The sequence below is a fragment of the Rhinocladiella mackenziei genome (assembly GCF_000835555.1).
Source record: "Rhinocladiella mackenziei CBS 650.93 unplaced genomic scaffold supercont1.8, whole genome shotgun sequence".
Lineage (NCBI taxonomy): Eukaryota > Fungi > Ascomycota > Eurotiomycetes > Chaetothyriales > Herpotrichiellaceae > Rhinocladiella > Rhinocladiella mackenziei.
The window spans coordinates 906,592-931,285 of NW_013550597.1; the positions used below are offsets into that span (position 1 = coordinate 906,592).

At 48.8% G+C, this 24,694-nt stretch overlaps 10 protein-coding genes across 10 annotated transcripts; 5 read left to right on the forward strand and 5 right to left on the reverse strand.

The window, feature by feature from the left end:
* Positions 1–662: 662 nt before the first annotated feature.
* Z518_09936 (uncharacterized protein) lies at positions 663–2,466 on the reverse strand (the record flags this gene model as incomplete). The annotated part of the gene is made up of 5 exons (XM_013412553.1): positions 663–884; positions 980–1,007; positions 1,245–1,545; positions 1,604–2,384; positions 2,446–2,466. The coding sequence occupies 5 exons, from the start codon at positions 2,464–2,466 to the stop codon at positions 663–665; spliced, it is 1,353 nt and encodes a 450-aa protein (XP_013268007.1).
* A 539-nt stretch (positions 2,467–3,005) lies between these two features.
* Z518_09937 (uncharacterized protein) lies at positions 3,006–4,990 on the forward strand (the record flags this gene model as incomplete). Its single annotated transcript, XM_013412554.1, has 6 exons — positions 3,006–3,101; positions 3,169–3,227; positions 3,285–3,379; positions 3,442–4,065; positions 4,135–4,432; positions 4,498–4,990. The coding sequence occupies 6 exons, from the start codon at positions 3,006–3,008 to the stop codon at positions 4,988–4,990; spliced, it is 1,665 nt and encodes a 554-aa protein (XP_013268008.1).
* A 444-nt stretch (positions 4,991–5,434) lies between these two features.
* Positions 5,435–6,667, forward strand: Z518_09938 (uncharacterized protein; the record flags this gene model as incomplete). The annotated part of the gene is made up of 5 exons (XM_013412555.1): positions 5,435–5,705; positions 5,755–5,899; positions 5,967–6,044; positions 6,093–6,174; positions 6,242–6,667. The coding sequence occupies 5 exons, from the start codon at positions 5,435–5,437 to the stop codon at positions 6,665–6,667; spliced, it is 1,002 nt and encodes a 333-aa protein (XP_013268009.1).
* A 77-nt stretch (positions 6,668–6,744) lies between these two features.
* On the reverse strand, positions 6,745–9,189 carry Z518_09939 (uncharacterized protein; the record flags this gene model as incomplete). Its single annotated transcript, XM_013412556.1, has 7 exons — positions 6,745–7,411; positions 7,461–7,625; positions 7,674–7,898; positions 7,950–8,082; positions 8,140–8,339; positions 8,419–8,905; positions 8,952–9,189. 7 exons carry the CDS (start codon positions 9,187–9,189, stop codon positions 6,745–6,747), a joined length of 2,115 nt encoding a protein of 704 aa, XP_013268010.1.
* Positions 9,190–10,213: 1,024 nt separating this feature from the next.
* Z518_09940 (uncharacterized protein) lies at positions 10,214–11,990 on the reverse strand (the record flags this gene model as incomplete). The annotated part of the gene is made up of 3 exons (XM_013412557.1): positions 10,214–10,451; positions 10,518–10,998; positions 11,060–11,990. 3 exons carry the CDS (start codon positions 11,988–11,990, stop codon positions 10,214–10,216), a joined length of 1,650 nt encoding a protein of 549 aa, XP_013268011.1.
* Positions 11,991–12,813: 823 nt separating this feature from the next.
* Z518_09941 (uncharacterized protein) lies at positions 12,814–13,809 on the forward strand (the record flags this gene model as incomplete). Its single annotated transcript, XM_013412558.1, has 2 exons — positions 12,814–12,858; positions 12,982–13,809. 2 exons carry the CDS (start codon positions 12,814–12,816, stop codon positions 13,807–13,809), a joined length of 873 nt encoding a protein of 290 aa, XP_013268012.1.
* Positions 13,810–13,964: 155 nt separating this feature from the next.
* On the reverse strand, positions 13,965–15,551 carry Z518_09942 (uncharacterized protein; the record flags this gene model as incomplete). The annotated part of the gene is made up of 1 exon (XM_013412559.1): positions 13,965–15,551. The coding sequence occupies one exon, from the start codon at positions 15,549–15,551 to the stop codon at positions 13,965–13,967; it is 1,587 nt and encodes a 528-aa protein (XP_013268013.1).
* A 371-nt stretch (positions 15,552–15,922) lies between these two features.
* Z518_09943 (uncharacterized protein) lies at positions 15,923–17,318 on the reverse strand (the record flags this gene model as incomplete). Its single annotated transcript, XM_013412560.1, has 2 exons — positions 15,923–17,253; positions 17,303–17,318. 2 exons carry the CDS (start codon positions 17,316–17,318, stop codon positions 15,923–15,925), a joined length of 1,347 nt encoding a protein of 448 aa, XP_013268014.1.
* Positions 17,319–20,086: 2,768 nt separating this feature from the next.
* Positions 20,087–22,953, forward strand: Z518_09944 (chitin synthase 3; the record flags this gene model as incomplete). The annotated part of the gene is made up of 3 exons (XM_013412561.1): positions 20,087–20,152; positions 20,201–22,741; positions 22,816–22,953. 3 exons carry the CDS (start codon positions 20,087–20,089, stop codon positions 22,951–22,953), a joined length of 2,745 nt encoding a protein of 914 aa, XP_013268015.1.
* A 754-nt stretch (positions 22,954–23,707) lies between these two features.
* Z518_09945 (uncharacterized protein) lies at positions 23,708–24,416 on the forward strand (the record flags this gene model as incomplete). The annotated part of the gene is made up of 3 exons (XM_013412562.1): positions 23,708–23,870; positions 23,919–24,208; positions 24,264–24,416. The coding sequence occupies 3 exons, from the start codon at positions 23,708–23,710 to the stop codon at positions 24,414–24,416; spliced, it is 606 nt and encodes a 201-aa protein (XP_013268016.1).
* Between the last annotated feature and the right edge of the window lie 278 nt (positions 24,417–24,694).

Here is a 24,694-nt window from a genome sequence, read left to right on the forward strand (position 1 = left end):
AAAGTGAGGAGAACAGAGGCTACAACAGACCTGAGTAAGTAGAAAGTCTTGGAGTCCATTGAGTTCCTTTATAGTTTTTTTTTTTTTTTTTTTTTTTTCAGCCTTTCCCAGGAGGTCCATACAGTCTATGCAAAAAGGAACCCACCGAGTTGACTTTCCTGTGTGGTTGCTTCACGATCCTGACTGTGATGACCTTGATAACTCTCATTGTCCAGATCTAAAGCTTGAATATTTTTCGTGAATTTTTGAATGGCCAATTTAAGGCAGGATGACAGATCTAGATTGGATATTCATTCTATGCCAGACGATCCGGAAGATCAAAGTGGCTCCCAAATGGTCTGCTTCTATCCATGCAGAAGAGTGCGTCTTATAGTCTTACTGTCAAAGCAGTCACCACCAGTCAATCTCAACCTCACACCCCCTTTTTGGGTTCCCCTTTTCCACATCAGGAATCAAGATCACCTCCAGCCCCAGGAAATCAAACCTTTTCTCTCTCTTCATACTCAATAACCTGCGTCTTCTCCCTCTCCACCTGATGGTCGTGGATCATTCTTGCTGCCAGCGCCGAGTCGCGAACTTCAGGCTTTGCGAAAATCAAATCGACTTCTTCCAACGTTTTACCCGTTGTCTATGATCACAAGGCTCATTAGCAAATCTCCTTCTTATTTCTTCTTGAAGGCGCCAAGGGCGGGGTGCGTTACCTCAGGACACAAGAAGTAGACAAACGGAACAGCCACGGCACAAGATAGTAGCATCCAGATCCAAATCTTCCAGCCCACATTCTGCAAGGCAATTCCACCGGCAAAAACAGTGATGAAGCTGAAGAGCCATTCGCCAAATGCACCTGCCGCACCTCCTAAATGGCGAAGTTTGAGGGGAGCGATCTGGAAAAAAAAAAAAAAAGAGTCAGAATCAGTATATCACATCGCCCGACTTTTCTTCGGCATCTCGACTTTAGGATGGATAGATGAACGCTTACTTCAGGGCCGTATAACCAAGGAACACCTCTGCAGATTCATGTCAGCGATTTGGTACGGCATAGAGGAGGAGGAGCGAAAGAGGAGGATTGAAAGCCAGATCAAAGAGGCCCTAAGCGAGACGATATGTAGGATTTTATCTCAACGGCTCTCACGTCGTGAAGTTACACGAGATGTATAATTTCGCGAAGAATTCTTGGCCAGAAGAGGAACCGGGGGCTGTATCAGAGGAAGTATAAGACCAAGCCAAGGTTTGAGAGAACTTACATCCAGCCATATCCGAAGACAAAGTTGTAAATAATGACAAAAGCGACAGCTGTCCATTGAGTTGCGAGCGTTTGAGTCGGGAGACCGATCATAATGACGAAAACCAGCATGCAGACTGTCAAAATGACGGCCGACCAGATCAAAACACCACGGCGGCCGGCTCGTTCAATCGTGTTGGGCAGGAAATATGTGCCCGCGGCAAATCCCGTGTTCATGACTGCGGCGAGCAGTTGAGAGAGAAAGGCAGATAGCCCGACTTGTGCGAAGATGACTGTCGAATAGTAGACGGAGAGATTGATTCCTGGACAGTTATGTTAGTTTCACATCGCTGTCTCGTATAGTTTGGACGCGTGTGGTACCCATCATCTGCTGAAGCGAGAGAATCATGAATGAAATCCGGATCCGGCGACCGGCTCTCAAATCACTTCTATCCCAGATCAAATCGAGAGGGTTGAATTTATGCTCATCCTCATCTTCCAACTTGATCGATGCCAGAATCTCCTCTCTCATAGCCTGAACTCGGGAGTCATCGCGAGGTCGAGCATGGAGACGCATAACGATTGCATCACCCTCGTCGTGCCGTCCTTTGGCGTAATACCATCTTGGCGTATCTGGTAAGAAGAACATTCCAACAATAGACACTGTGGCAAAGAACGCCTGGAACGCAATGGGAAATCGCCAGGATACTTGGTTCATCATCCTCGTAAAGCCAAAGTCCACCCAATAAGCCAGCGCGACGCCAGATATAAGCCAGACGCATTGAACTGCTACTTCTGGACCTCGTTCTTTCGAGTCGATGCTCATTTCCGCCATGTATGTGGGGACAGTGCATGAGATGAATCCAATTCCAAACCCGCACAGGACTCGACCGATGATGATCTGCGGAACCGACCAGGCCGAGGCTTGCAGACTTGCTCCGACGATCACGAAGGCGTCGCCCATGAGAATGCAGCCTCGTCGGCCAAGGGGCATTCCAAGCATTGTGACGGCAAGAGAACACACGGCTGCTGCCAATGTGTAGGAGGAGGCAATCATGGGGATCACATAGGTGCCCGTGGGATGGCCCATGGCATCAAGGAATGGCTCCGTGGTTTGAACGCCTCCCAGAACTCCGGCGTCGTAGCCGTACATGCAGAATGACTAGCATTACCCAGTCAGTCGGTGGTCATGACAGTTGCCATGAGGATGGACAGTTACTTACCATGGCACAGCACGTGCTCATGATCCGGTAGAGGGTTCTACCTTGGACATTTTTGAGGAACATTTTGAAACACCAACAGAAAGTAGGCTTGGACAATGTTGGGACGGTGTGTCAGGGGGGGTAATGATAGAGACCTCGAGAAGAGATATCTCCCCGACGTGAGACCATGGATGGTAATAAAAGTATCTCAGCCTGCAAGTCCCCTCGAGAGTTATCTCGGGTATATACCCCACAGAAGGCGAAGGGGAAACGGACTGGAAACAGGAACAAAAGGTCCCACTGCATCTCAATTGATTGGCCGGCCATTGCATTTCGCCAATTCCACCCCCGCATGTTGTGAGCGAGCTGACCGGGTTTCGAATCCCGGGGGACTCCATTTCCACCTGGACTAGAGTCCGGAAGTTGGGAAACGCGGAGGATATCCTGCGCGAAGCGACAAATGCTAGACCCACGGCATAAAAACACCTGGGACTATCTGGAATAAGAATAAGAATGGAAGTAACCGCAATTTTCTCTTTAGCTTCTCGGTATCTCTCCTGCAATATCAGTTTCTTTCCAATATGAGGAATCCTGAAGTCATTGTGATCGGAGCGGGCCCGTCCGGCATTGCCCTTGCACACACGTTGAAGCATAAGCTTGGGTTCCATGATTTCACAGTATGTTCAATTTGATGAAGGGGACAAGACCAGGAATATCTTCGTCTTAATGCTAATCGAGAGGCAGATATATGAGAAGCTCGATGGAGTCGGAGGAACATGGAGAACCAATACTTATCCGGGGGTGTGAGTAATCTGTTGGCATTGATCGAGACACATTGAAATTAACCACGTCACTGGCAGAGGCTGTGATGTACCCACGATTTTGTATTCGTTTTCATTCAACTTGAATCCCAACTGGTCGAAAGAACTGTGTGATGGTCCGGAAATTTTGGATTGTTAGTACCAAGTATTCACTCAGATCAAGAGGCCCCTTTCCCTGCTAAGTATCTGTTGATAGACATGGAAGCCACCGTCGACAAATACGACTTGCGCAAACATATGCAATTTGAGATCGAATGCCTGGGTGCAAAGTGGAACAACGACACTTCCGCCTGGGACGTGCAATTCAGAGATCTCCGAACAAAGATCGAGTATATTCGCTCTGCGACCATCTTCGTCTCAGCTGTTGGTGGCATTTCATATCCCCGCGAGGTAAAGTTCCCTGGGATGGAAACTTTCAAGGGGGAAATGTTCCACACAGCCAGGTGGAACCATGGATACGACTACCATGGAAGACGAATGGCCATTATTGGAAATGGCTGCAGTGCCGCTCAAGTTGTCCCTGCCGTCGTGAAAAAGGCTGCTTTTGTGAAGCAGTATGCTCGAAGTCCTCAATGGTATCATGAACGACCGAATAGACACTTCACAAACGTTGAGAAATGGTGTTTTCGCTATTTACCCTTATGGGAACGGTATAATCGGCTCATGCTGTTTCTTCAAAACGACGATTTAGTCTCAACTTATATGCCAGGAGCTATTGCGACGAAGAAGAGAGCGAACGTCGAGGACCATGCGAAGAAGTACATTTATGCCACTTCGCCGAAGAAATATCATCATTTCTTGGTTCCGGATTTTCCGTTAGGTGGGCAGTAGCATAATTCTCTCTCTTCCCCGAAAAAATGGTGTGACTGACATGGATGCTTTACTCAAGGATGTAAACGTCGAATTTTTGACCCCAACTACCTCGAGGCCCTGCACAGTCCGAATCTTGAAGTCGTTCCAGAGGGCATTCAAGCCATTGATGAGACGGGCATCATTTCCGATGGTGGTGACAAGACAGAATTTGATCTCGTCGTACTGGCGACGGGATTCCAGGTCCAACAATTTCTAACCCCCATGGAAGTCGTGGGTAAACATGGAATGACTTTGTCGCAACAATGGAAAGAGAATCGCGGTGCTCAAGCTTATATGGGCTCCTACGTTCATAACTTTCCCAATTTCGCCATTCTGTAAGTGATTACCTGGCTTTTTGGGGACCCCATCTGTGGGGATGTATATTGATCGATCCGTGCAGATTTGGTCCCAATACTTTTCCGGCGCATAATTCAGCCCTCTTCGCATGCGAAGTGCAAGTTGAGTACATTGCCAGGACAATGATTGCGCCAATCATTGATCGTCGAGCTTCAGTCATTGAGGTCAAAGCCACATCCGAAAACCAATGGGTCAACAGTATTCACGATCAATTGAAAGGTTCGGTGTTCGCGGCTGGTTGCTCGAATTGGTACATTAATGAATTCGGACGCAATGCAGCTTCCTGGCCCGGTTACGCCTCGACATATTGGAAGGAGGCGCTGATTCCTCGCTGGGGCGTATTGACATTCACTGGCGGTTCAAAATTTTGGGTCTGGAACACGATTTATAGATGGCTCCGGACGACGAGTAGACTCACATATCTTGTCTTGTTTCTTGCCTTGTCTTCATGGCGTTTGAGGAAGACCGAGGGTCTGGTGGATAAATTAAGAGCAATACCCGCTTTGGGGTGGCAAAAATTTCGTGCTTTGATATAAAGTATGTGTAGATCTAGAGAATGCGTTTTGAGAGAGTGGGAATGCACTTCGGACCTAAGATGTATTAGTCTTCCGTACACAGCCGTCGTGATAGAGAAATCTTCCCAAAATATCAGCGACGTCTATAGTACAGTACAGTAATGCAGACGGCTTGGTATGGCCACGGATAGGTAACGTTGAGTACCCAGAGTGTCAAAAGGTTGAGTGAGACCTGGTGGTCTTCGCGAGCGAGCTTAAGCGATTCCAACCTTGATCTCCACTCAACGGCACTTGAATCCCGTGGGAAACGTCTCCCTCGTTCTAAACGGCTGTGCCCTTCTCCACGGGGCTCCCCCGCAATCTGAGCTCGTTGCCGACGTGTTCGATATGTAACTGAGCCGGCAGCCGAATTTATGTACAAGACAGCTATTTTCGTCCAGAGGTTTTAAGGTTTGCGAGTTGACAATGTATGCAAAGCACCTGTTCAACAGACCGGCACTGGCTTTGCAACTTGGTTCAAGGCGAGTTGCCAACCTTGTGAGACCCAATTATGTCGTCACGCGGGCAATTGGACTCCCCCGAGCCATGAATAATTCTGCGGTCGGGAAATCTGGCACTTCTTCGACATCGAATAAGGCACCAGGAACTCAAATCGGAGCAGACACTGAGGAATTGTACAAGACGAGATCGATCCAGGATCTATTATCCTTGAAAGGCAGAGTAACTGTTGTTACTGGTATCAGAAAGTCTTCCCCCACAGAGGTGACGAGCCGCTGATCATGCAGGGGGAGCAAGAGGTATTGGACTTGCTTTGGCCCGGGGAGCAGCAGAACTTGGGAGCGACGTGGCAGTTCTTGATGTTCTGGAAAAGCCATCCGAGGCATTTTTTGAGCTTGAGAGTGAGCTTGGAGTTCGTGCCAAATATTATAGGTATGAACATGTCGACCCCTCCCAGGTGGCATTTTGTGTATCGGCTGGTGACCCCCACAATATCCAGGACGAGTGTCACAGACGTAAACGGTCTGACCAGCAGTTTTGAATCCGTTGTGAAGGACTTTGGTCGAATAGACAATTGGTATGCCCAACTTCCGTGTCAGAAGTACTCTCTTGCCAAGTGTTGTAGTGTCACTGCGGCAGGAATAGTGCATGATAAGCCATTCTTAGAGACTACTTGGGACGATGGAGCCAGGGTGCTGGAGGTAAATGTATGTCAGAATGCTCCTAGTGAATGGAGTTGATCCTGTCTCGAATGGCCTGCTGACAGCCTGATAGGTCATGGGCACTTTCTTGAGCGTCCAACTAGCCGCCAAACAAATGCGAGCTCAGAAGACAGGCGGGAGCATTGTCATGATTGCATCAATCGCAGCTCGAGCTGCATTGCCGTCTCAAAGGCTTTCAATATATGGAGCTTCGAAAGGCGCCGTGAAATCTTTATGCCAGCAACTTTCGGTCGAGCTAGGTCCTCTTGGAATTCGAGTGAACTCCATTTCTCCGGGGTATATCGCAACAGAAATGACCAAAGGTTTGGCAGTCACGAACCCAGAACTATTTTCAGTCTTCCAATCAGCGGCTCCACTGCAGCGTATAGGGGACAGGGTTGACCTCAAGGCAGTGGCGGGATGTCTCAGTGATGCAGCTGCATATACCACGGGTAGTGATATTCTTGTCACCGGGGGACTGCATGCAGGTCAGATGTAAGAGTACAGATCTGACTGATCAGGGAGAATGTCGACGGGCGCAGAGAGCAATTCCAGCAAGGCCGGGAATTGATTATATCATGGATCTTGGGGAGGAAAATGAGGAAGCTCCAATGTGTTAAACCCCATCCAAAACAGTGTGTCAAGCGAGAAGTCATCGTAAGATGTATCGAAGAAATTGAAAGCTTGGTCTGGCTCTGAGAAGGTTGGATCGAATGCTGAGCTGTCTTGATTTTGAGTTGCATGGCTGACGTCTCGGAACTCGCTCGATGCATCTGTTGGCCGGCGCTTTTTAGTCGAGACGTTCCCTGGTTCCTGGGCCTCATTCCAAGGATTTTGTCGCTTTGCATTGGATTTAGACCGTCTCAAGAGGTCGCTCTTAATACCCATGACGACTTCAAGTGCTCTTGCAGCATTTTTGAACACCAAGCCCATTTCACTGAGCGCCTGGCAACATATTTCCAAGTTCTTCCAGGCATTCTCACTTCGACTTTGATCCAATGCTCCACAGGCTGTAAATACGTGAACCAATGTGGCCGTGAAAATAAGATGGACTGCCTGAACGTTGATTCTCCTGAGACCGTATAGACGGCGATATAAATGGACCAATCTTGCGATCGAATTTGCCGAATCTGTACATGCTTTGCGAATCATTGCGAGCTCAGTGACAGTAATGTCGGGCAATGTCTTTGCGGAAGCAAAAAACGGGCGAGTGGTGATAATGATAACACAATGATATTGCATACTAGAGGATGTCAACTGTGAGATCTCCGGGAACAGCGGTTCTCACTCACTGGAGTTGTAGGACGTGCGGTAGGTAAAAGCAATTGTTGTCAAGGCCGTTGATCACCAAGCTCATCGGCAATGTCTCACGCCATGTTGACAATTTAGAGTACATCTGAGTGGCAAAATCATACAACTCTCTCACGCCCTTCGGATCTGTGATACCATCAGAATAACTAACATGTGTCAGTCACTTGATCCTGTCGAAATCAAACAATACTTACAGAACTTCGCGTATATCCGTCATATGGGCGCAGAGCTTCACATTCCAAATGCTCAGCTCGTCGATGCAGTCTGCCACAAGTGGTAGGTCTAGGCCCTCGTTGTCGTCGATGTAGGGCGACCAACACTTTTGCACACGTTCCGTGCCATTTCCTGGTATAGAGAATCGCACGGTGATATTCTTGTCATCGATCCCGACCGGCCTGCCAACGTACAGGCTCCACATTCTGAAAATAATCAGTGATCCCGCCGCGGCAATGCCACGATAGGGTAGGTACCTATCATGCACGAACACCCCGCCCCAGATAACTTTCCGAATCATTCCTTCTTCCGATGAAATGATACCCGCTTGAACGTATGGTTCAGGATCAAGGTGGAGCCCTAAATCGACCGCAAGCCTGACAGCTGCCCCTGTGAGTTGAATATAAGCACGATCCCTAGGGCGACGGGAGAATCTGAACGCCATACCGCTGTCGAGCCAGCCACGAGCGTCTCTTGTGAGGGCTGCATCCGTGGCACTGAGTATGACCAATGACTGCACTGTTGACAAGGTAGGTGCATCCATCTCGAGATCGAGTAATAACTTCGCTCTAGTTCCAAAGAAGTCTGGCAACGGATCCGGAAGACCGGGGCATTGCCTCGACGTCAAAGTCGCGCCGACAGAACAGCTGGAGACGAAAATTAAACCAGTGAGTAATATGAGGAAAAAAGGAGAAGGGGGGGCTGTTGTTGCTGGTGGATGCTTACATTGCATTCGTTAATACCTCAGAATATAATGTACTAGATTTACCCTCGGTCCTGACTTTTTTTCGTTCGCGCCAGAAGATCGACTCTTCGACAACATGGATACTAGGGTCTTCCCAACAGAAATAAAGCTTCAGGAGATGATCTTCGAGAGCACCATCGACTGTATGACCGACACCTGCACCATGTAGTAGATCTGCGCCTTCTTTGGAAGGAGAGCGGAACTTGGATCGGGATAGAGAAAGAGGGCCATTGTGAAGGATGTGGAGATTTGAAGTCGCACCAAACCAGCGGAGCTGGCCATCTTCTGCTATTTGTAGGGAGCCCATCCTTCCTGATAGCTGATCGACGAGAGGATCTGGCTGTGTATTGGGGTTGGGGTTGTCAATCATGGGTTGTTCAGGCGATGACCCCGAATAGAAGTAGTCATCATCGATTCCGGCTCCATTTTCTAAGAAAGGAGAAGTCTGACCGTTACGGCCTCCATGATCTGAGACTGATTCAGTTAGGCTCTGTGCGACTATGGAGGAGCTCACCTGGCCATTCGCTTGGTTGGAATTCTGTCTGACTCTTGCTAGGGAACGGGCCCTGTTGTTGGAGGACATCCTTAAACTGGCCGGTCGTAGATTTCGCATTTTCATAGATGTCCTGGGAGTGCATCGGAGGTGCTTCCGGAAGAGGAATACCATTGGCGGTAAGGAGGGATTCCAGCTCCCGGCAATATGCGGTCAAAGCAAGCAATCTCCCCTTGGGAGCAACTTTTCGTTTGTCCATGTCATGCCGGAAGACACACTCTTGGCCATAGAGGATGCAATTGGAGCATCTCGGAGCAACACCATCACATTTAATTTTTCTTTTCCTACAGCCCAGGCATGCGGTGGTCACATGCTTGCCTTTTCCTTTCAACTGTGAGTTTGTGGACAGTGGTCTCGACGACATGAGGTCACAGTGATCAAGGTGTATCAATCGATGTCGTAAGTCCTGACCATGTGTCTTTCTGCTGCATCGAGAGCATTATAATGTTGACTATGGATAAACAGGAGAGAAGGGAATGTCTGATGAGGTTTTGAATCCAAACCTAGAATTGCGGGGCAAGCTAATTTACCCCGGCTATTTCCTAATTTAGTTGGCAAGGCTACCAAGAATTTTTTAATTCACGACATGAAGAAAAAAGAAAGAAAAATATTTTATGTATTCACTCTACCAGTAGGAACATTGGGACGGTGCCAGAGACTGTGTGAACCAACCACTGCTGAAACCTTCATGAACGCGGCGGCTGTAATTCCTTACAGATGTTCATTAACTCTGTCATACAAGTAGCCTATTCATGCCCAGGACGAGCGCCTCAGTGACAAATACCAAGGTAACTCCCTTCAAGACTGCCAGCCCTCCATGATGGATAGCAAGTCTAGATATAATTGCATCTCACTAGAGCAGCTCAATCCACTCCAATGCTTTAGAGGGGACGAGTCGCTTCTGGTAATCCGAGTGGACAAAGATATTGCGGACTACACCAGTCGAATTCGCCGACATAGTTGCTGGAAGAGGGAACCTTTAGGGAATCTGTCCCCTATCGTTTCTTCCAGTCGAGCTGTGCAAACTCAAACACGAATCGAATGGAATCGGGCTAAGTCACAGCAGTTCCTAACTTTTGGACCACCTGACAATCAGTGTCTGGCCAAACAGCAGGTCCAAGCCCCTTTTTCTCACACAATACCGCAGTAACAAGCTCCCAGTTCAACGAACCTCATAATCGGTCTCTCTCCTGTCTGGATATCTGCTCAAATTGGCCGTAATGTCAACGGCGAAAGTGACCCCGTTTTTGTACTTCTCGCTCCGCTCGCAAGTAAAGATCAACACAAGCATTCTGGGCTGCGACCAGTCCGTCATCCGTACTAAGGTTACACAACCGATGCAAAACTTGTAACACGAATCTCGCCACGTCGAAGTCGGGCTCGGCGCTTTCGTCGCGGGCGTCGAAAATGATGTGTGCAAGAACGACTGCCAGGGAGGAAATAATCGTTTCCAGATTCAACCTGTAGCCTCAAGTTGAGTAATTGCAAACAGGAGGTTTATTGCCTTGGAAGAGATCAGAGACTTACCGGGTGTATCCGATATTATCGCCGGGGATCAATTTCATGAAATCGATGAACCTTCGTGCATCTCCATGTAACAGCTGCGCCTTTCGTTTGGAGATTCCCTCCGTCAGCCCATCGGCTGCGAACGGGTTCCTCCGTGCCTTGCTTGTGGGTGAAAGATGAGCGTGAAAGGCGAATGCCGTTGAGAAATAGGTCGATTCAAGAGCTATAACGTGCACCAGGTCGGACCTATGTAAATGGTTGTGCAGGTTGTCAACGTTCAGCTCAAACAACCAATTTCGTCGCCAATCCCCCAACTTGGCGGCCAACGCCTGAAGCTGCATGTCATCAGAGTATTCAGGCTTTCCAAGGGTCAGTGGTGCCAGAACTTGCTCCATGAATTCAGCTTGGAGCAAAGCTAGCTCCACGCGCAGACGGAAGGTGTTAACTTGGAACTCGCCATTTGCAGCAGCAATTTCACCTGCTATATCTGACGGGTCATATGCTGGTAACTGGACATTGATAAGTCTAGGGCTTAGGGACGGTAGGCGCCCCCGCTCTCAGACTCATGTCTGAGTCCATGAAATATGCGATCCAAAAGACTCGTTGCAGTTGAAGTGTATCTCCTGGAGGAACCAGATTAAACCTCCGGGGTTCATTGACATGAAGATCTTGGACCACCCGCAATGCCATCGACACATACAAGGCAGCTGGTTGAGGGTGCGAGGATGTTGATATGATAATGGCTATTCCCAAGAGACATTGAGCAAGAAGTGGAGTAGATCGCAGATGGAGAAGCGTAGGAACTTCTGACAGGGATTCTTCTAGGTAGATTGTGGCATTTTCCATATCCTGACCGACCCCTAATGGACTCATAGCACGCAGGCGATGTGCAATTCCTAGGACAACTTTCAGTGCAACCCATGAGATGACCGTACCATCTGCTCTGCCCTGGTAACAGTCTTGAAATAACGTGCTGATGGCGGCGGCGTCGAAGAGAGGAATGGCGGTGTTGAAATCCACCAAGAACTCTTGAAGCAGAAACAGTCCACCGTGTACCGGTGGCAAAGAGCACTTTTTATCACCATTAAGTTTCACTTGAGGCCGAAGGTCGACGTCGATCATATTGGGCGCTGACACTGACATGTCAAACTGCGTGGTTCCATTAGAAATCCATAACTGAGATATCTCTGGTGGCACTTGGGGATATTTTCTGGTGACAGATGGTGGATCATTAGTCACGGGGTTTTGCAATTGGTCCGATCCAAGACTCTGCATCAGAGCATTGGGAGCGGAGGTGCTTCCATTTGAGACTGTATCCGTCAGAAGCGAGTCGGACATGGATCGAATTGGCTGTGTAGATGACGTGCTAGAAGGCAGCGAGGACGGTGTCATTGCATCCAGCTGCTCTTGACGTTGAGGCTGCGAGGCGTTTGCAACGACGGAACTTTTGATGAGGTCTTCGAGACTGCGCAATCGGTCCTCTAGGTTCTCCATTCGTACTCTGCACCCTGTCAGCTTCAATTTCAATTGCAAACAAAAAAAAACTCAGGCGAAAAACTTTTTCCGCTTCTCTCGCGGTTTCGTCACATGAGTGATTTGGCAAACAGATTTGGACTTTTCGCACGCTGAACATCGTCCGCCCGAAGCCTTTAAGTCGCATTTTCTCTTCTTCAGACGACATAGGTCGCAAGCCTGATCGAGAGTCAATTTCTGCCGGCTTAGGTTGTGTATTCGAATTTTCCAAAAATTACCTGGACAGTATTCCCAGCTCTGGGAGGTGGGTTTGATGATTCCGCCATCACCCGGGATTCAATGGGTAAACGCCAAGTTGAGAGTAGCCCTCCTACCAGCGGCAGCGAAGAATGCCGCGCGAGGTTTGGCGAATTGTTATGTAGAGGGGGAATGGACTTTGTCTGTGGTGGAAGAGCCAGCCATCAAGACGAGCTGAGAGTGAGGTGGGTGAAGAGCTGCAGATTTGAGGTCTCCCAGGAGCTTCTCAAATATGGTTCTATCGCATTAGGCAACAATGTGTACAATTTTAATAACTTTCTGATCGAAAGTTAGGTGGGTATGACAAAGGAAGTAGTCGATGCGGACCTGCGGGGCGTTTTCTGCTCCGCGGAGCCGCCAACGTCAGCCTTGTCGAAAGTGGAAAAGCGCAGCCTTGTAGTTGCAGCCGAGGCACTTTGACAGCAGCCATCCTCCCTCGGCGTAGAAGGAATCGCTTGAACTTAAAGCTGGACTTCCCTTGACATGTGTTCCAGGGTCAGGACCTTTATGGAACGGTGCTCACCTGGTTCGAGGAATGGCGGCAAAGATGAACTTTCCTATCGTTGATGCGTGGGCAAACCCTATTGGAGGGGTAAGTAGTATTTGACCTTGATCCCGTACAACAATCGCAACACTTGACCTTGAGTGAGGCAAGCTGCAAAACGATGTTTTCACTGGCCTTCTCTCAAACGATGGTCTGACCTTTTCCTGGTAGAAGCCAATCCCAGAAGTCGAACGTCTCTTCCGTCAAAGCCATGTCGAACCCGCGCTTACATCTCGTCGGCCCACCCCAAAAGAATTGGTCGCCATGATGGACGCAGCCGGCGTATCTCAGATCTGTCTAGCATCATGGCGCCGACCGAGCCAGATCATCTTCTCTAACGAGGAAGTCGCCGAGTATACACGAGCCTATCCCACTCGAATCTTTGGGCTTGCATCGGTAGACCTCCTCGATCCAGTCAGTGCCGTCAAAGAACTCGAACATTATGTCGTCAAGGAGGGCTTCAAAGGTCTACGGGTCGTCCCCTGGCTATGGAATTTACCGCCCATGGATGCCCACTATTGGCCCTTATACGTAAAGTGCATCGAGCTCGATGTTCCTTTCTGTACACAAGTTGGACACACGGGTCCACTTTGTCCAAGTGAAACAGGACGACCGATTCCCTACATCGACACCATTGCACTAAAGTTTCCCCAGCTGAAGATAATATGTGGTCACATCGGTTATCCATGGACGGCCGAGATGGTGGGGGTGGCGTGGAAGCATGAGAACGTGTACATTGACACCAGCGCGTACCTCCCCAAATATTACCCCTCGGAGCTGATCACCTTTGCCAATACGACAGGTCGCAAAAAGGTCATGTTTGGAACAAATTTTCCACAACTATCATGGAAAGCTTGCGTGGAGAGTGTTGGCAAACATTTGATGGACCAAGGAAATGGCCTGAGGAATGCAGTTGTTGCCGACTTCATGGGCGGCAACGCGAGACGAGTTCTGAAATTGGACGACCCCAGCTCTGGAAATTCTAAAGCATCATTGTGATCTTCCAAATTGTTTATCGAGAAGCTGCAGGTGCTGGTGTTTGGGAGGAGACTGGATATGGCCCACGTACTAGACCGACTCCAGGCAGTCCCAAGTCATGCAACCAACCAACCGAAACGCCTGGTATTTGACGGCAGTACTGTGATCATTGTCGCTCAAAATTCCATACCGTCAGCTCCTGTCATTCCACTGTCATCTCTTTCTCGTTTGACTCGAACCGTTTCACTCTTGAGTAATGATTTTACAAATCCGTCAAATAATTCGACAAAAGGCTTGAGACTCGTCTTTTCCCAATCATTCAGTTTTCTCATTGTTACGCCCTCCTCGACATATCCATTCGACTGCTCTTCGTCTGCAGCACTGCCAAATTGATCAACTTCTCGGAGAAGTTGATTGACCTTTGGTACTCTCAATGGGTCAAATGACTCCGCGCGCTTCATGTTACCTCCAGCTGTAATGGGTACGCAAACTCTTCCTGTGCCGGGGTGCACGACAAAGGGACTTTTCAGAAGATGGATTCTTTTCTTTCCGACTTCCACATCAAGTCTGGGATAGGTATATTCGAGCACTATGTCCTGTTTTGCTTGGATCAAAGCTTTCGGATCGAGAGTCTTGCTGACGCCGGTTTCTGCCATGGAATCGATATCGGCCCATTTTCGTGTGCTCGGTCGGTTTGGGCTACTCGCCCACTTCTTAATTAATGCTTCATTCAGGGCCCTGTCTGGTAGTAACTGGAGGAGCCGATCTTGTCCCGCTTGTGACAAGAATGGCTCTTGGTCGACCAAGACCTGCTGAAAGTACGGCTTCAATATGTCGAGACTTCGAACGATGTGAGGGTGAAGAGGTCGTTTGAGGTTGACCCTCTTTCCACTCTGAACTCCTCCTTTTAGGACTTCGAAGTATCCGGTAACGGCTTTGCGCTTGTCATCATCTAATTCCCTAGCCTCTTTGTCACTAATCCATGCGTGGACACCACGACGTCCAGAATAGATCCAGATGATGTGCTCAAAGCCAAAGTCTTCTCGTAAAGCAACATCAACCACTTTAATGGCCATTGTTGCAAACGTCCAGCATTTGGAGCAGATGTTTGCTTTCTCACAGCACGTTCGTATATCATCGTAATCCGTCAAGTCGATATCGAATACGATTTCCTTGCTTAGAGGTCGGAACATGGAGCTCTTTCTGAGTGTCTTCCGATCTCTTGGGTTGGTGGTGTAGACTGGACCAATCTCGAAACGGGATGGATTGTGACGCAAGATGTCCTTTCGAAGCGTGTCTGCGGTAGGATATGATTGATAACGAAGGTAGGCATCATTTGGCAGGGTCAGCGCGAACTCTCGATTGCTGAAGTCGGGACCAGGCTTGGGAGAGTGATTGAGCCATTGGAAAAGCGATCGAAAGGGAAATAGACGGGAGTAGAATTGTAGCATTAGGTGGGGATCTGAATATGATTCCTGCTGAGTCGTGGAAGCCGTCTCTACTGGCGAGCTGCGCGCATTCTGCGGGGGTGAAGAGGGTATATTGGCTGCGCTCGATTCTTCGAGAATATCCTCTGAATCGTCGTCGTCATCAACAAAGAGATCTTCGAGTGGGACAGCTCTCTGATTTGAATTGTCCAGGCCGGTATCGCCGTCAGGCCCCTGATCTCCACTTGCTGGTGGTGCATCGGGCAAAGGAATATCCTCATCTTGTGTAGTCGATGCCGCTGGCGGCGACGAGGACTCTGCCATCTTGATACCCATACCGCTGGTTTGTCAGTGACGAGAATGGTAGGTGGCGTCCTCGAAGTTATGAAATGTGCAGACAACAGGGTAATCGAACGCGTCTCCGAAAGGAACGCGTTAAGCGCTAAGACCGAAATGTTCAAGTGAATTTATAAGCAGCCCGATCTGCTGCACTCTGGATTTACATTGTACAGCACCTCCGCTGACAAGAACACAAGCAAAGACTTTGATGTTCAGGGCTGTTCGAAATGCTTTTATTTGCGGTATGCACCAAAATGTCAGCGCTAGGTTTGATATCCAATTCACCCTAATCCAAACCAGACAAATCATCAAATATCCTCATGGCACACTGCCGGGTATTCCTCCGCAGAAAGAAATATAATTTTACATCAAGATTTATTTTCCTTAATCTCATTTGCATCTGAAAAAGGCCCTGAATCTTGTTTTACCAACTCTGGGCGACTGGTGGTGCTGGTCACGCCCATATGCTGAGGGTCTCTAGCACGGTTGATAGCATCTTCAATCATGACGTTCAGAGCATTGCTGTTGGTATGTCTGTGAGTTGGACCACTTGACACTTTCAGCGTGTCAGGTGGCAGAATAGCGCTCACAGACGAGGATCTGGCGGAATGATTGGCAGTAAAAGGCGGATTTGGTATCGTAAGAGGAGAGACAAGGGGTCCTTCCATGACTGTGCTGCGTGTTGTAGTAGTAGTAGGAGTAGTAGATGAAGCCACCACTTCCTTTTCGTCATCGAAAATAGGAGTACTCTTTTCAGATGTTGCTTGAGGGGTGCTTTTCTGGGCTCCTTCCTTGGCAAGATTGGCGAGAGTAGGGATTTTGGTTCCCGAGCTAACTTTCTTTACCTCGATAGGTCGTGCAGTAACATTCCTTGCCACAATCGAACTATTGCTGCCGCCAAGTTTGGGAACCTGGGGAATTTGCGGAGTTCTCGAACTGGGTGTTGAGGAGCTTCCTGGGGTATTTGAGCCCGACTTTACACTCACAATATTCGCTTGGGCCCGTAATGCATGTTGTGCCGGGATTTGCGGAACGGTAGCGTCACTTCGATAGATTGTTGTAGCCACGCTTTCTCGAGCCAGGCTAGGTGCGATACTTATTCGGGGATCCACGGAAGAAGCGTCCGACCAAGTTGAATCTCGCAGATCTTTGGGCATAAAGAAGTGTTGCTCTAGCTCAGGGGTAGAGTTGGCCGAGTTAGAAGCGGCGCTGCCAGGAATTGAAGGAACAGGCGGCACCAAAAGTCCAGGGGATTCGGGTGGTGATCGAACTGTAACTCCCGGAATGTAGGCGATTTGAATGACGTTGGAGGCTCGTGTAAGCACCGTCGAAGCAATAGAATGAGCAGACCTGGCCGATCGACGATCGGACCGGCGGAGTGTAGATTGATCTCTTTTTTCTGGAGGATCCCAAGTCTCAACTCGCCGTTTTTTGCGGATACGGAATCGATAGAACAAATAGATGGCAACGATAAGAACCACAACACCTCCTACGACGCCGCCAACAATGGGACCGATTGGCGTAGATTTTTTTGGAGCTGCTTGACCGGGGAGAGAGCCGATTTTGACACAGGTTGTTGATGCGCACGAATCGCATGACTGAGCATTTAATGAACAAGTCTCATCAGGGCCACATGCAGGACAGCTAGGCGGGTCTGGAGGACACTGAACACAACGCCGAAAAAGCTGATGATCAAAGACTACGCAGGAGGTTAGCAATGACCAGATGGGGTATGACGGTTTGCATACACTCTGGCGGCGCCATGCCAGCGTCGGGTAGCGAAGAAGGTCAAGGTAGCTTTTCAAAAGCCAAGAGCTTCAGAATGAAAGGCTCGGCCTGAGGCGATGGATTGCCAGGCAGGTCAACCCCCAGTTTTTGAGCACTGGTGATCCTGATCAATCCGTCCGTATCGCGGCACTGTCCAACGCTCCTGAAAACTCCTCCACCGAACACGACAACTCCAATAACGACAGAGGTAATAGATCTCGACGATGGTGATTGAAGTGCACCGTTTTGCTCCTTCGAACCGAATCGACGGAAAGGGGAGATGCGCGGACGGACTGAGGCGGATGGACCGTATTGGGAACGAGGGTGGCCGAAAGCAGATAAAAGAATGTGGCACGGGACAACCGTTCTCAACAACGCTCCAACAGCAACCACAGTCAAAAATTCAAGATGTGAAGACGGGAAAGATCGAATAAGAGTCGGTAGGTTGAAGGAATGGGGTTTGAGATGGAAGAAAAGATGGATGAGTTCGCGCAGGTGAAGGCTGCAGATCTCTCGTTCTCGGCCCTGGGTTTGGTTTGGCCGTGGAAGAGGGACGATGGGGCTCGTCGTGCTCGCTGGTCTGATGGCGGAGATGTTATTTGCTGGCCCAACTCGCTGGGGTTGTTCAAGTGGAGTCACAACGAGGGCAGAGGGAGATGAAGGGGGCATCCAACGAGACACCCGAACGGTGGATCACTATTGCGGTTGGTTGAGAGCTCATTAGCCGCGACACGCGGCAGGGCAAGAGGAGCCTAGATACTCCGCAGGGGAAAGCGTCGCTCTCCTTCAAACATGGTCATGCGAGGACCCTCCAATTTCCTGAATGAGATCCTCTTCTCCCAATCACTGCTGCTAAATTCGTTTTCTTCTGATGGGCTGACCGTGAAGCGAAATTCCTCGAAATTGACTGCTCAGAGCTTTGGAATCATATACAACATGTGATGGTTCTACATGAGAGAGAGAGAGAGAGACTGCGGCTCTGACAATTCCTGCAGTTTTGAGGCTTGGAAACATTCTGTCGATGTTGTTTCGCATCACTGAGCTGATCTCTCGACACTAAGGAAATCTTGGTCGAAGATATCGTTTCATCAAAGGGAACAACCACCTCCACGATGCAAGAAAAGATCAAAATGGGCCAGATTCATATATGATGGGGTATCTAGACTGCTCTACACAGGAGGGGATCAGAAGACAGCTGCAGAAATAGCGACGATGGCTGGAAATATAAAATAAAAATGGCTTCTTGTCAGGCCCGTCAAGTTCCATATCTACATTAACAGCCCACTACTGTGCGACGCGCGTCGCGCGTCGCAACCCTTCCACATCAACCAGCTTTTCTTTATCGCAGCTCAGAAATTCCATTTCCAATTCATAAAAGATGAATCTAAATTCTGTTTTACGAGGGGGGCAGAACTTTGCGAGATATAAAGTCAGATGTTCCTAGTGTTTCGGATGCTGATGAACATAGAATTGAGGATCTCTACTTGTGGCGTAGAGTCTGCACCGCCAACACGGCATGTTGTCTGTTTCTTAGCTTGTAGCGTGAGCAAAGAGGAAATGGTCAAAGCTCATCAGCTGGAATGCATGTTTGACGTGACTATGCCCCGAGTCGGACTTGATCGGCGCTCGAACATACGCTGGAAGGAGAAGTACATCAGAGGACATACTTACCGTCTGTCTCACAGCCCTATTAAATAGGTGGATGACATGTTTCCTGCTATTGCGGGGAGGATGCAACCAAATCTGGCTGCTGAAACCACTTAGACAATCCGAAGCCCTGTATTGTTAGCCTCAGGCCGATCAGGCGTCCGCTAGTTCCAAAGGTCCTGTATGGTGCACAAGGTACTTCCACAAAAATGGCCCGCATCAAATATGCAAAGCCACCACGGGACCGGGCGTAGCCACCAAACCCCATTTCAGGGTTCGTTACAGTGTTTCATCCCCATGAAAGAAAAAAAATACTCAGAGCCGGTTTTCGTTAAGATCGAGAAGAGATCTCCGTGCCATCGGAATTGCGTACATCGTCTTCTCGAAAATGTAGTCAACTTAGCAGCGACAGTAGGACCCACCCGACAAGGCCCAGAACAGGAATTTGTTGCAGGGGGCGAAAGACAGACACTTCGGCTCCCCTGTTGCTGAGCAGCTCAATTGACTCCCCTAAGAAAAGAGACGAACCAGCACCAGCACTGGGGTCCAACCGTAATTCTCACCTGCACAGCCTGGCTCTTTGCACACGAGAGTAGTACTCAGGATAGCGATGCCCTGGCTCATTCCATTGGTGTGAGCGGCTAGCGACCGCTGTCGTCAGCAGTTCTCCGAGCCCATCTGGTCAGCTCGGCGGTCTTCAGGGGATTTTATCCTGCAGACTGCGCTCAACCAGTGGCAAGACACTTGAAACATCGCTGTCTCTCGCTTCCTTGGTCTTCGGTCCAAAATCCGTGAACCTTGGTTACAATTAACAACTGCTCGATTCTTAACTTTTTTTTTTTTTTTTTTCTTTGTTCGTTGCGTAAAAATCATTCTCCTTTACCTCCGCATTCGTATCACCTCAGTCCCAATCCTTCATTCCAGCAACCACCCAGCTCTGACTCTCACTACTACCAGCAGCGTCACATCATATTACCAGCCCTGGAGGCTTGTCATCATTTTCCCATCCCTCTCTCCCCCTTTGGCAACTTCGTCCTATCGACTGAGGCATAGCATCTTTGCCACCGCATTCAGGGCCTATCCGGTCTTCGACTGTGTATTTGGACAAGTCGAACGGCATGGCGAACAAGTACCCTGGTGGCTATGAGAATAGTCATCAACTTCATGACATTCCTCCTGGAAATGTATGTGATGAGGATCTAAAGCGCAAAACAAAACCTGACATCTGGCAGAATTACCGACCCACCGGTCACCATTCAGACGATGAAGCCGAACATTCTTTACTACATCAAAATTCCGCATATCAATCTCAATATGAAGATCCTCACTCTCGACCGCTAACACCGGGACAAGAGTCGGTCTATACATTGAATGAGACATATGTCGGAGGAGATGTGTCGAAAGTCCCGACCACGGGTTACAATACACAATACAACCAAGTCTATAGCCAACAACCAGGCTATGGTCTCACGAATTCCCAAGCGGGCTTTCCCACTCCCGGTCCACTCGACCCAAACGACAGGAGCAGTTCTACTGAAGCATGGAGAGAGCGACAGGCTCCCGGTCTTGGTTCAATCAAACGATACGCGACCCGAAAAGTCAAACTGGTCCAAGGAAGCGTCCTCAGTATCGACTATCCTGTCCCCAGCGCCATTCAAAATGCTATTCAAGCAAAATATCGAAATGATCTGGAAGGGGGCAGCGAGGAGTTCACACACATGCGATACACGGCAGCCACTTGTGATCCCGATGATTTCACATTGAAGAATGGGTACAACTTGCGCCCGGCCATGTATAATCGACATACTGAGTTGCTGATTGCCATCACCTACTACAACGAAGACAAGGTTTTGACCGCCCGCACTCTGCATGGCGTCATGCAGAACATCCGCGACATTGTCAACCTGAAAAAGTCCGAGTTCTGGAACAAGGGTGGACCGGCCTGGCAAAAGATTGTCGTTTGCCTCGTTTTTGACGGAATCGACCCTTGCGACAAGAATACCCTTGACGTCTTGGCTACTATCGGTGTGTATCAAGACGGAGTCATGAAGAAGGATGTGGATGGGAAAGAAACCGTAGTTCATATCTTCGAGTACACGACACAACTCTCTGTTACTTCTAATCAACAATTAATTCGACCGACTGGAGACGATGCAACCTCATTGCCCCCCGTACAGATGATTTTCTGTTTGAAGCAAAAGAACAGCAAGAAAATCAACTCCCATCGATGGCTGTTCAATGGATTCGGGCGCATCCTCAACCCGGAAGTGTGTGTCTTGCTTGATGCCGGAACCAAGCCAGGATCCAAGTCTTTGATGGCTCTATGGGAAGCTTTCTACAACGACAAGGATCTTGGAGGTGCTTGTGGTGAAATCCACGCCATGCTGGGCGGTAAAATCATCGGGAAGAAGCTTCTGAATCCCCTGGTGGCCGCTCAAAACTTCGAATACAAGATCAGTAACATCTTGGACAAACCTTTGGAAAGCTCGTTCGGATACGTCAGTGTTTTGCCCGGTGCATTCTCCGCGTATCGCTTCCGCGCTATCATGGGCCGCCCGCTCGAGCAATACTTCCATGGTGACCACACTCTATCTAAGAGATTGGGTAAGAAGGGTATCGAAGGCATGAACATTTTCAAGAAGAATATGTTTTTGGCCGAAGACCGTATCTTGTGTTTTGAATTGGTCGCCAAAGCCGGGTCTAAATGGCATCTTACCTACGTCAAGGCCTCGAAAGCTGAAACGGATGTGCCGGAAGGTGCCCCTGAATTCATCGGCCAACGTCGACGTTGGCTCAACGGTTCCTTCGCCGCTTCCATCTATTCCCTCATGCATTTCTCACGCATGTACAAATCGGGCCACAGCATTATTCGCATGATTTTCTTCCACATCCAGATGATCTACAACATCGTCTCGGTTGTTCTTTCCTGGTTCTCACTTGCAGCATTCTGGCTCACCACCAAGATTCTGATGGATCTTGTCGGCCAACCGAGCGAAAACAACGACAATCAGGCTTTCCCCTTCGGCAATGATGCGACTCCAATCATTAATACCATTCTGCAATATACCTACTTGGCGTTCCTTTTGTTGCAGTTCATCTTAGCCTTGGGAAATCGTCCCAAAGGTTCGAAGATTGCTTACATCATCTCATTCGCTGTCTTCGCCATCATCCAGCTATATGTCATTGTTCTGTCTATGTACCTGGTTGTACGGGCATTCACAAGTGAAGATGGAACGGACATCGTCACCAATGAAGGCGCCAATGAATTCGTCAAGTCTTTCTTTGCTTCGACGGGACCTGGTATCGTCATCATCGCTCTGGCCGCCACTTTCGGTCTGTACTTTGTGGCATCATTCTTGTACATGGACCCATGGCATATGTTCACCTCATTCGCTCAGTATCTGCTTCTCATGCCGTCTTTCGTCAACATTCTGATGATATATGCTTTCAGCAATTGGCATGATGTCTCTTGGGGTACCAAGGGATCTGACAAGGCAGATGTCTTGCCTTCAGCACAAACAAAGAAAGATGAGAAGGGCAAGACAGCTGTTATTGAAGAAGTGGACAGACCACAGGCCGATATTGACAGTCAGTTTGAAGCCACTGTAAGACGCGCATTGGCCCCCTTCAAGCCACCGGTGGAAAAGGAAGAAAAGACTTTGGAAGACTCGTACAAGAACTTCCGAACTCGATTGGTGGCCACTTGGATCTTCTCGAATGCTTTGCTTGCTGTTGTTATTACTAGTGATAGCCTGGATAACTTTGGATTCACGGTAAGAATCTTCCTCCTCCTCCTCCTCCTCCGCGGGGTGACCATATCTTTGGGCCTTGCTAACATACTTAACAGTCCCAAGCAACCACGAGAAGCAACCGATTTTTCCAGACTCTCCTGTGGACCACGGCGGCATTGTCCTTGATCCGATTCATCGGATGTTGTTGGTTCCTCGGAAGGACTGGTTTGTTGTGCTGTTTCAACAGACGATAAAGGTGTTATCATAGGTTCATGAAACTGCATAGCGTCGGTTGGGGCCAATGGTCGAATTCAAAAATGGAGTCTCCGGGCATATCCATGGATCGAGTCCCAAACAAAAATTGTATTGGCTTATCAGAATTTGCAACAGAAGCTGCGTACTAAGGGTCAATAATCAGCATCAATCAACTGAGCAAGTTTGGGATTCAACATTGTAGATTGCCGTAAAAATACCCTGTATGGCGGTTTCGAATTCATCACACCGTAGTCGAATCCCATTACCCTAGACCAAAGGTAATTGGTATTGAGGCACCCCTTTCGGCCTTGCGTCATGTGGGGGCGGCAAGGTGACTTGGCCGATAACTCGCTTCGCACCTTTGGGCCGACTCGCTAAATGATCTTTTGCCGCCGTTTGATGATATCCCTTCGACCCTCCTGCGATTCGAACGGTTTATGTTGCGGCGCTTTGCGTTTGCGATTACCTAGTTTGATCATTTTGCCGTTAGCTGAGCTGCGAGGAGTATTTTGGGGGAAAAAGGGACACCAGCAAACAAGTGATTCAGGCTGCGCACCCACTTCTGCCTTTCACTCATTAAACATTAACGAAGCGTATATCCGCTTGACTTCTCCGAAATAAAATATACACCTCGACCTCGAATATCCTAGCATCTGGCACTTCCGAAGAACGTACAAAATTTTGACTTGCCGCTCTCCAATAACCCCTCTACAATAGAGCTCATTGCCTCCGTGGCGGTAACCGGCCGTCAAGATGATGAAGATATGGTCTATGGTAGGAGGAATCAAGTCACGCAGTCATGGACACTGTTCTGATGATGATATCCAGAAACAACAGCAGCAAAAAGATGAGCAAGCGCAGGGGACAACTCAGAAAAAGAAGAAGGTCACGGCTGCCCAACTCCGTGTTCAAAAGGGTATGTCAGATATAAGGACACGTTGGCGGAAGATGCTGATATCATCAGATCTCAGTGAACTATCTCTTGGGTCCACCATGAAGACGACGTTTCCAAATCCTGACGATATCCTCAATTTCACGCTCACGATCGAACCAGACGAGGGCATGTACAAGGGAGGAAGCTTCGTCTTCAACTTTGCTATCAACCAGAACTTCCCCCACGATCCGCCCAAAGTTAAATGCACTCAGAAGATCTACCACCCCAATATCGATCTGGAGGGTAATGTCTGCTTGAACATCCTCCGAGAAGATTGGAAACCTGTGTTGAATCTGAACGCCGTGATTGTCGGCATGCAGGTAAGTAATTGAGAAAGAGTAGATAATTTGCTCCAGATTGCTGACATATTATCAGTTCCTCTTCCTCGAACCCAATGCATCTGATCCGCTCAACAAAGAAGCTGCAGAGGATCTCAGAAACAACCGAGAAGGATTCAGACGAAATGCGAGAACGGCAATGGGCGGCGGCGCGGTTAGAGGCCAAACCTATGACCGAGTCTTGCGATGATATCCACGATACCCGAACTTAGAGGGACGATGAACATGACTGGAACGAGACACTTTGGACATGTACATTGAGGGTTTCAAGCATTGCAGAGATGGGTGTTGGAAAGGAGGGAAGGGGAGTGTTTGGTAGAGGCGCGCTTTCATATGGGTATTCCTAGCGAAAGATTTTCTCTGTTCCCGCTCGATATGGCCATTTGGATCGCTGTGAGGCTTTGAAAAGCGTCATGAAGACAACCCATGTTGACAATGGGTCTCCATACGGAGGTTTTCACGGAGGCA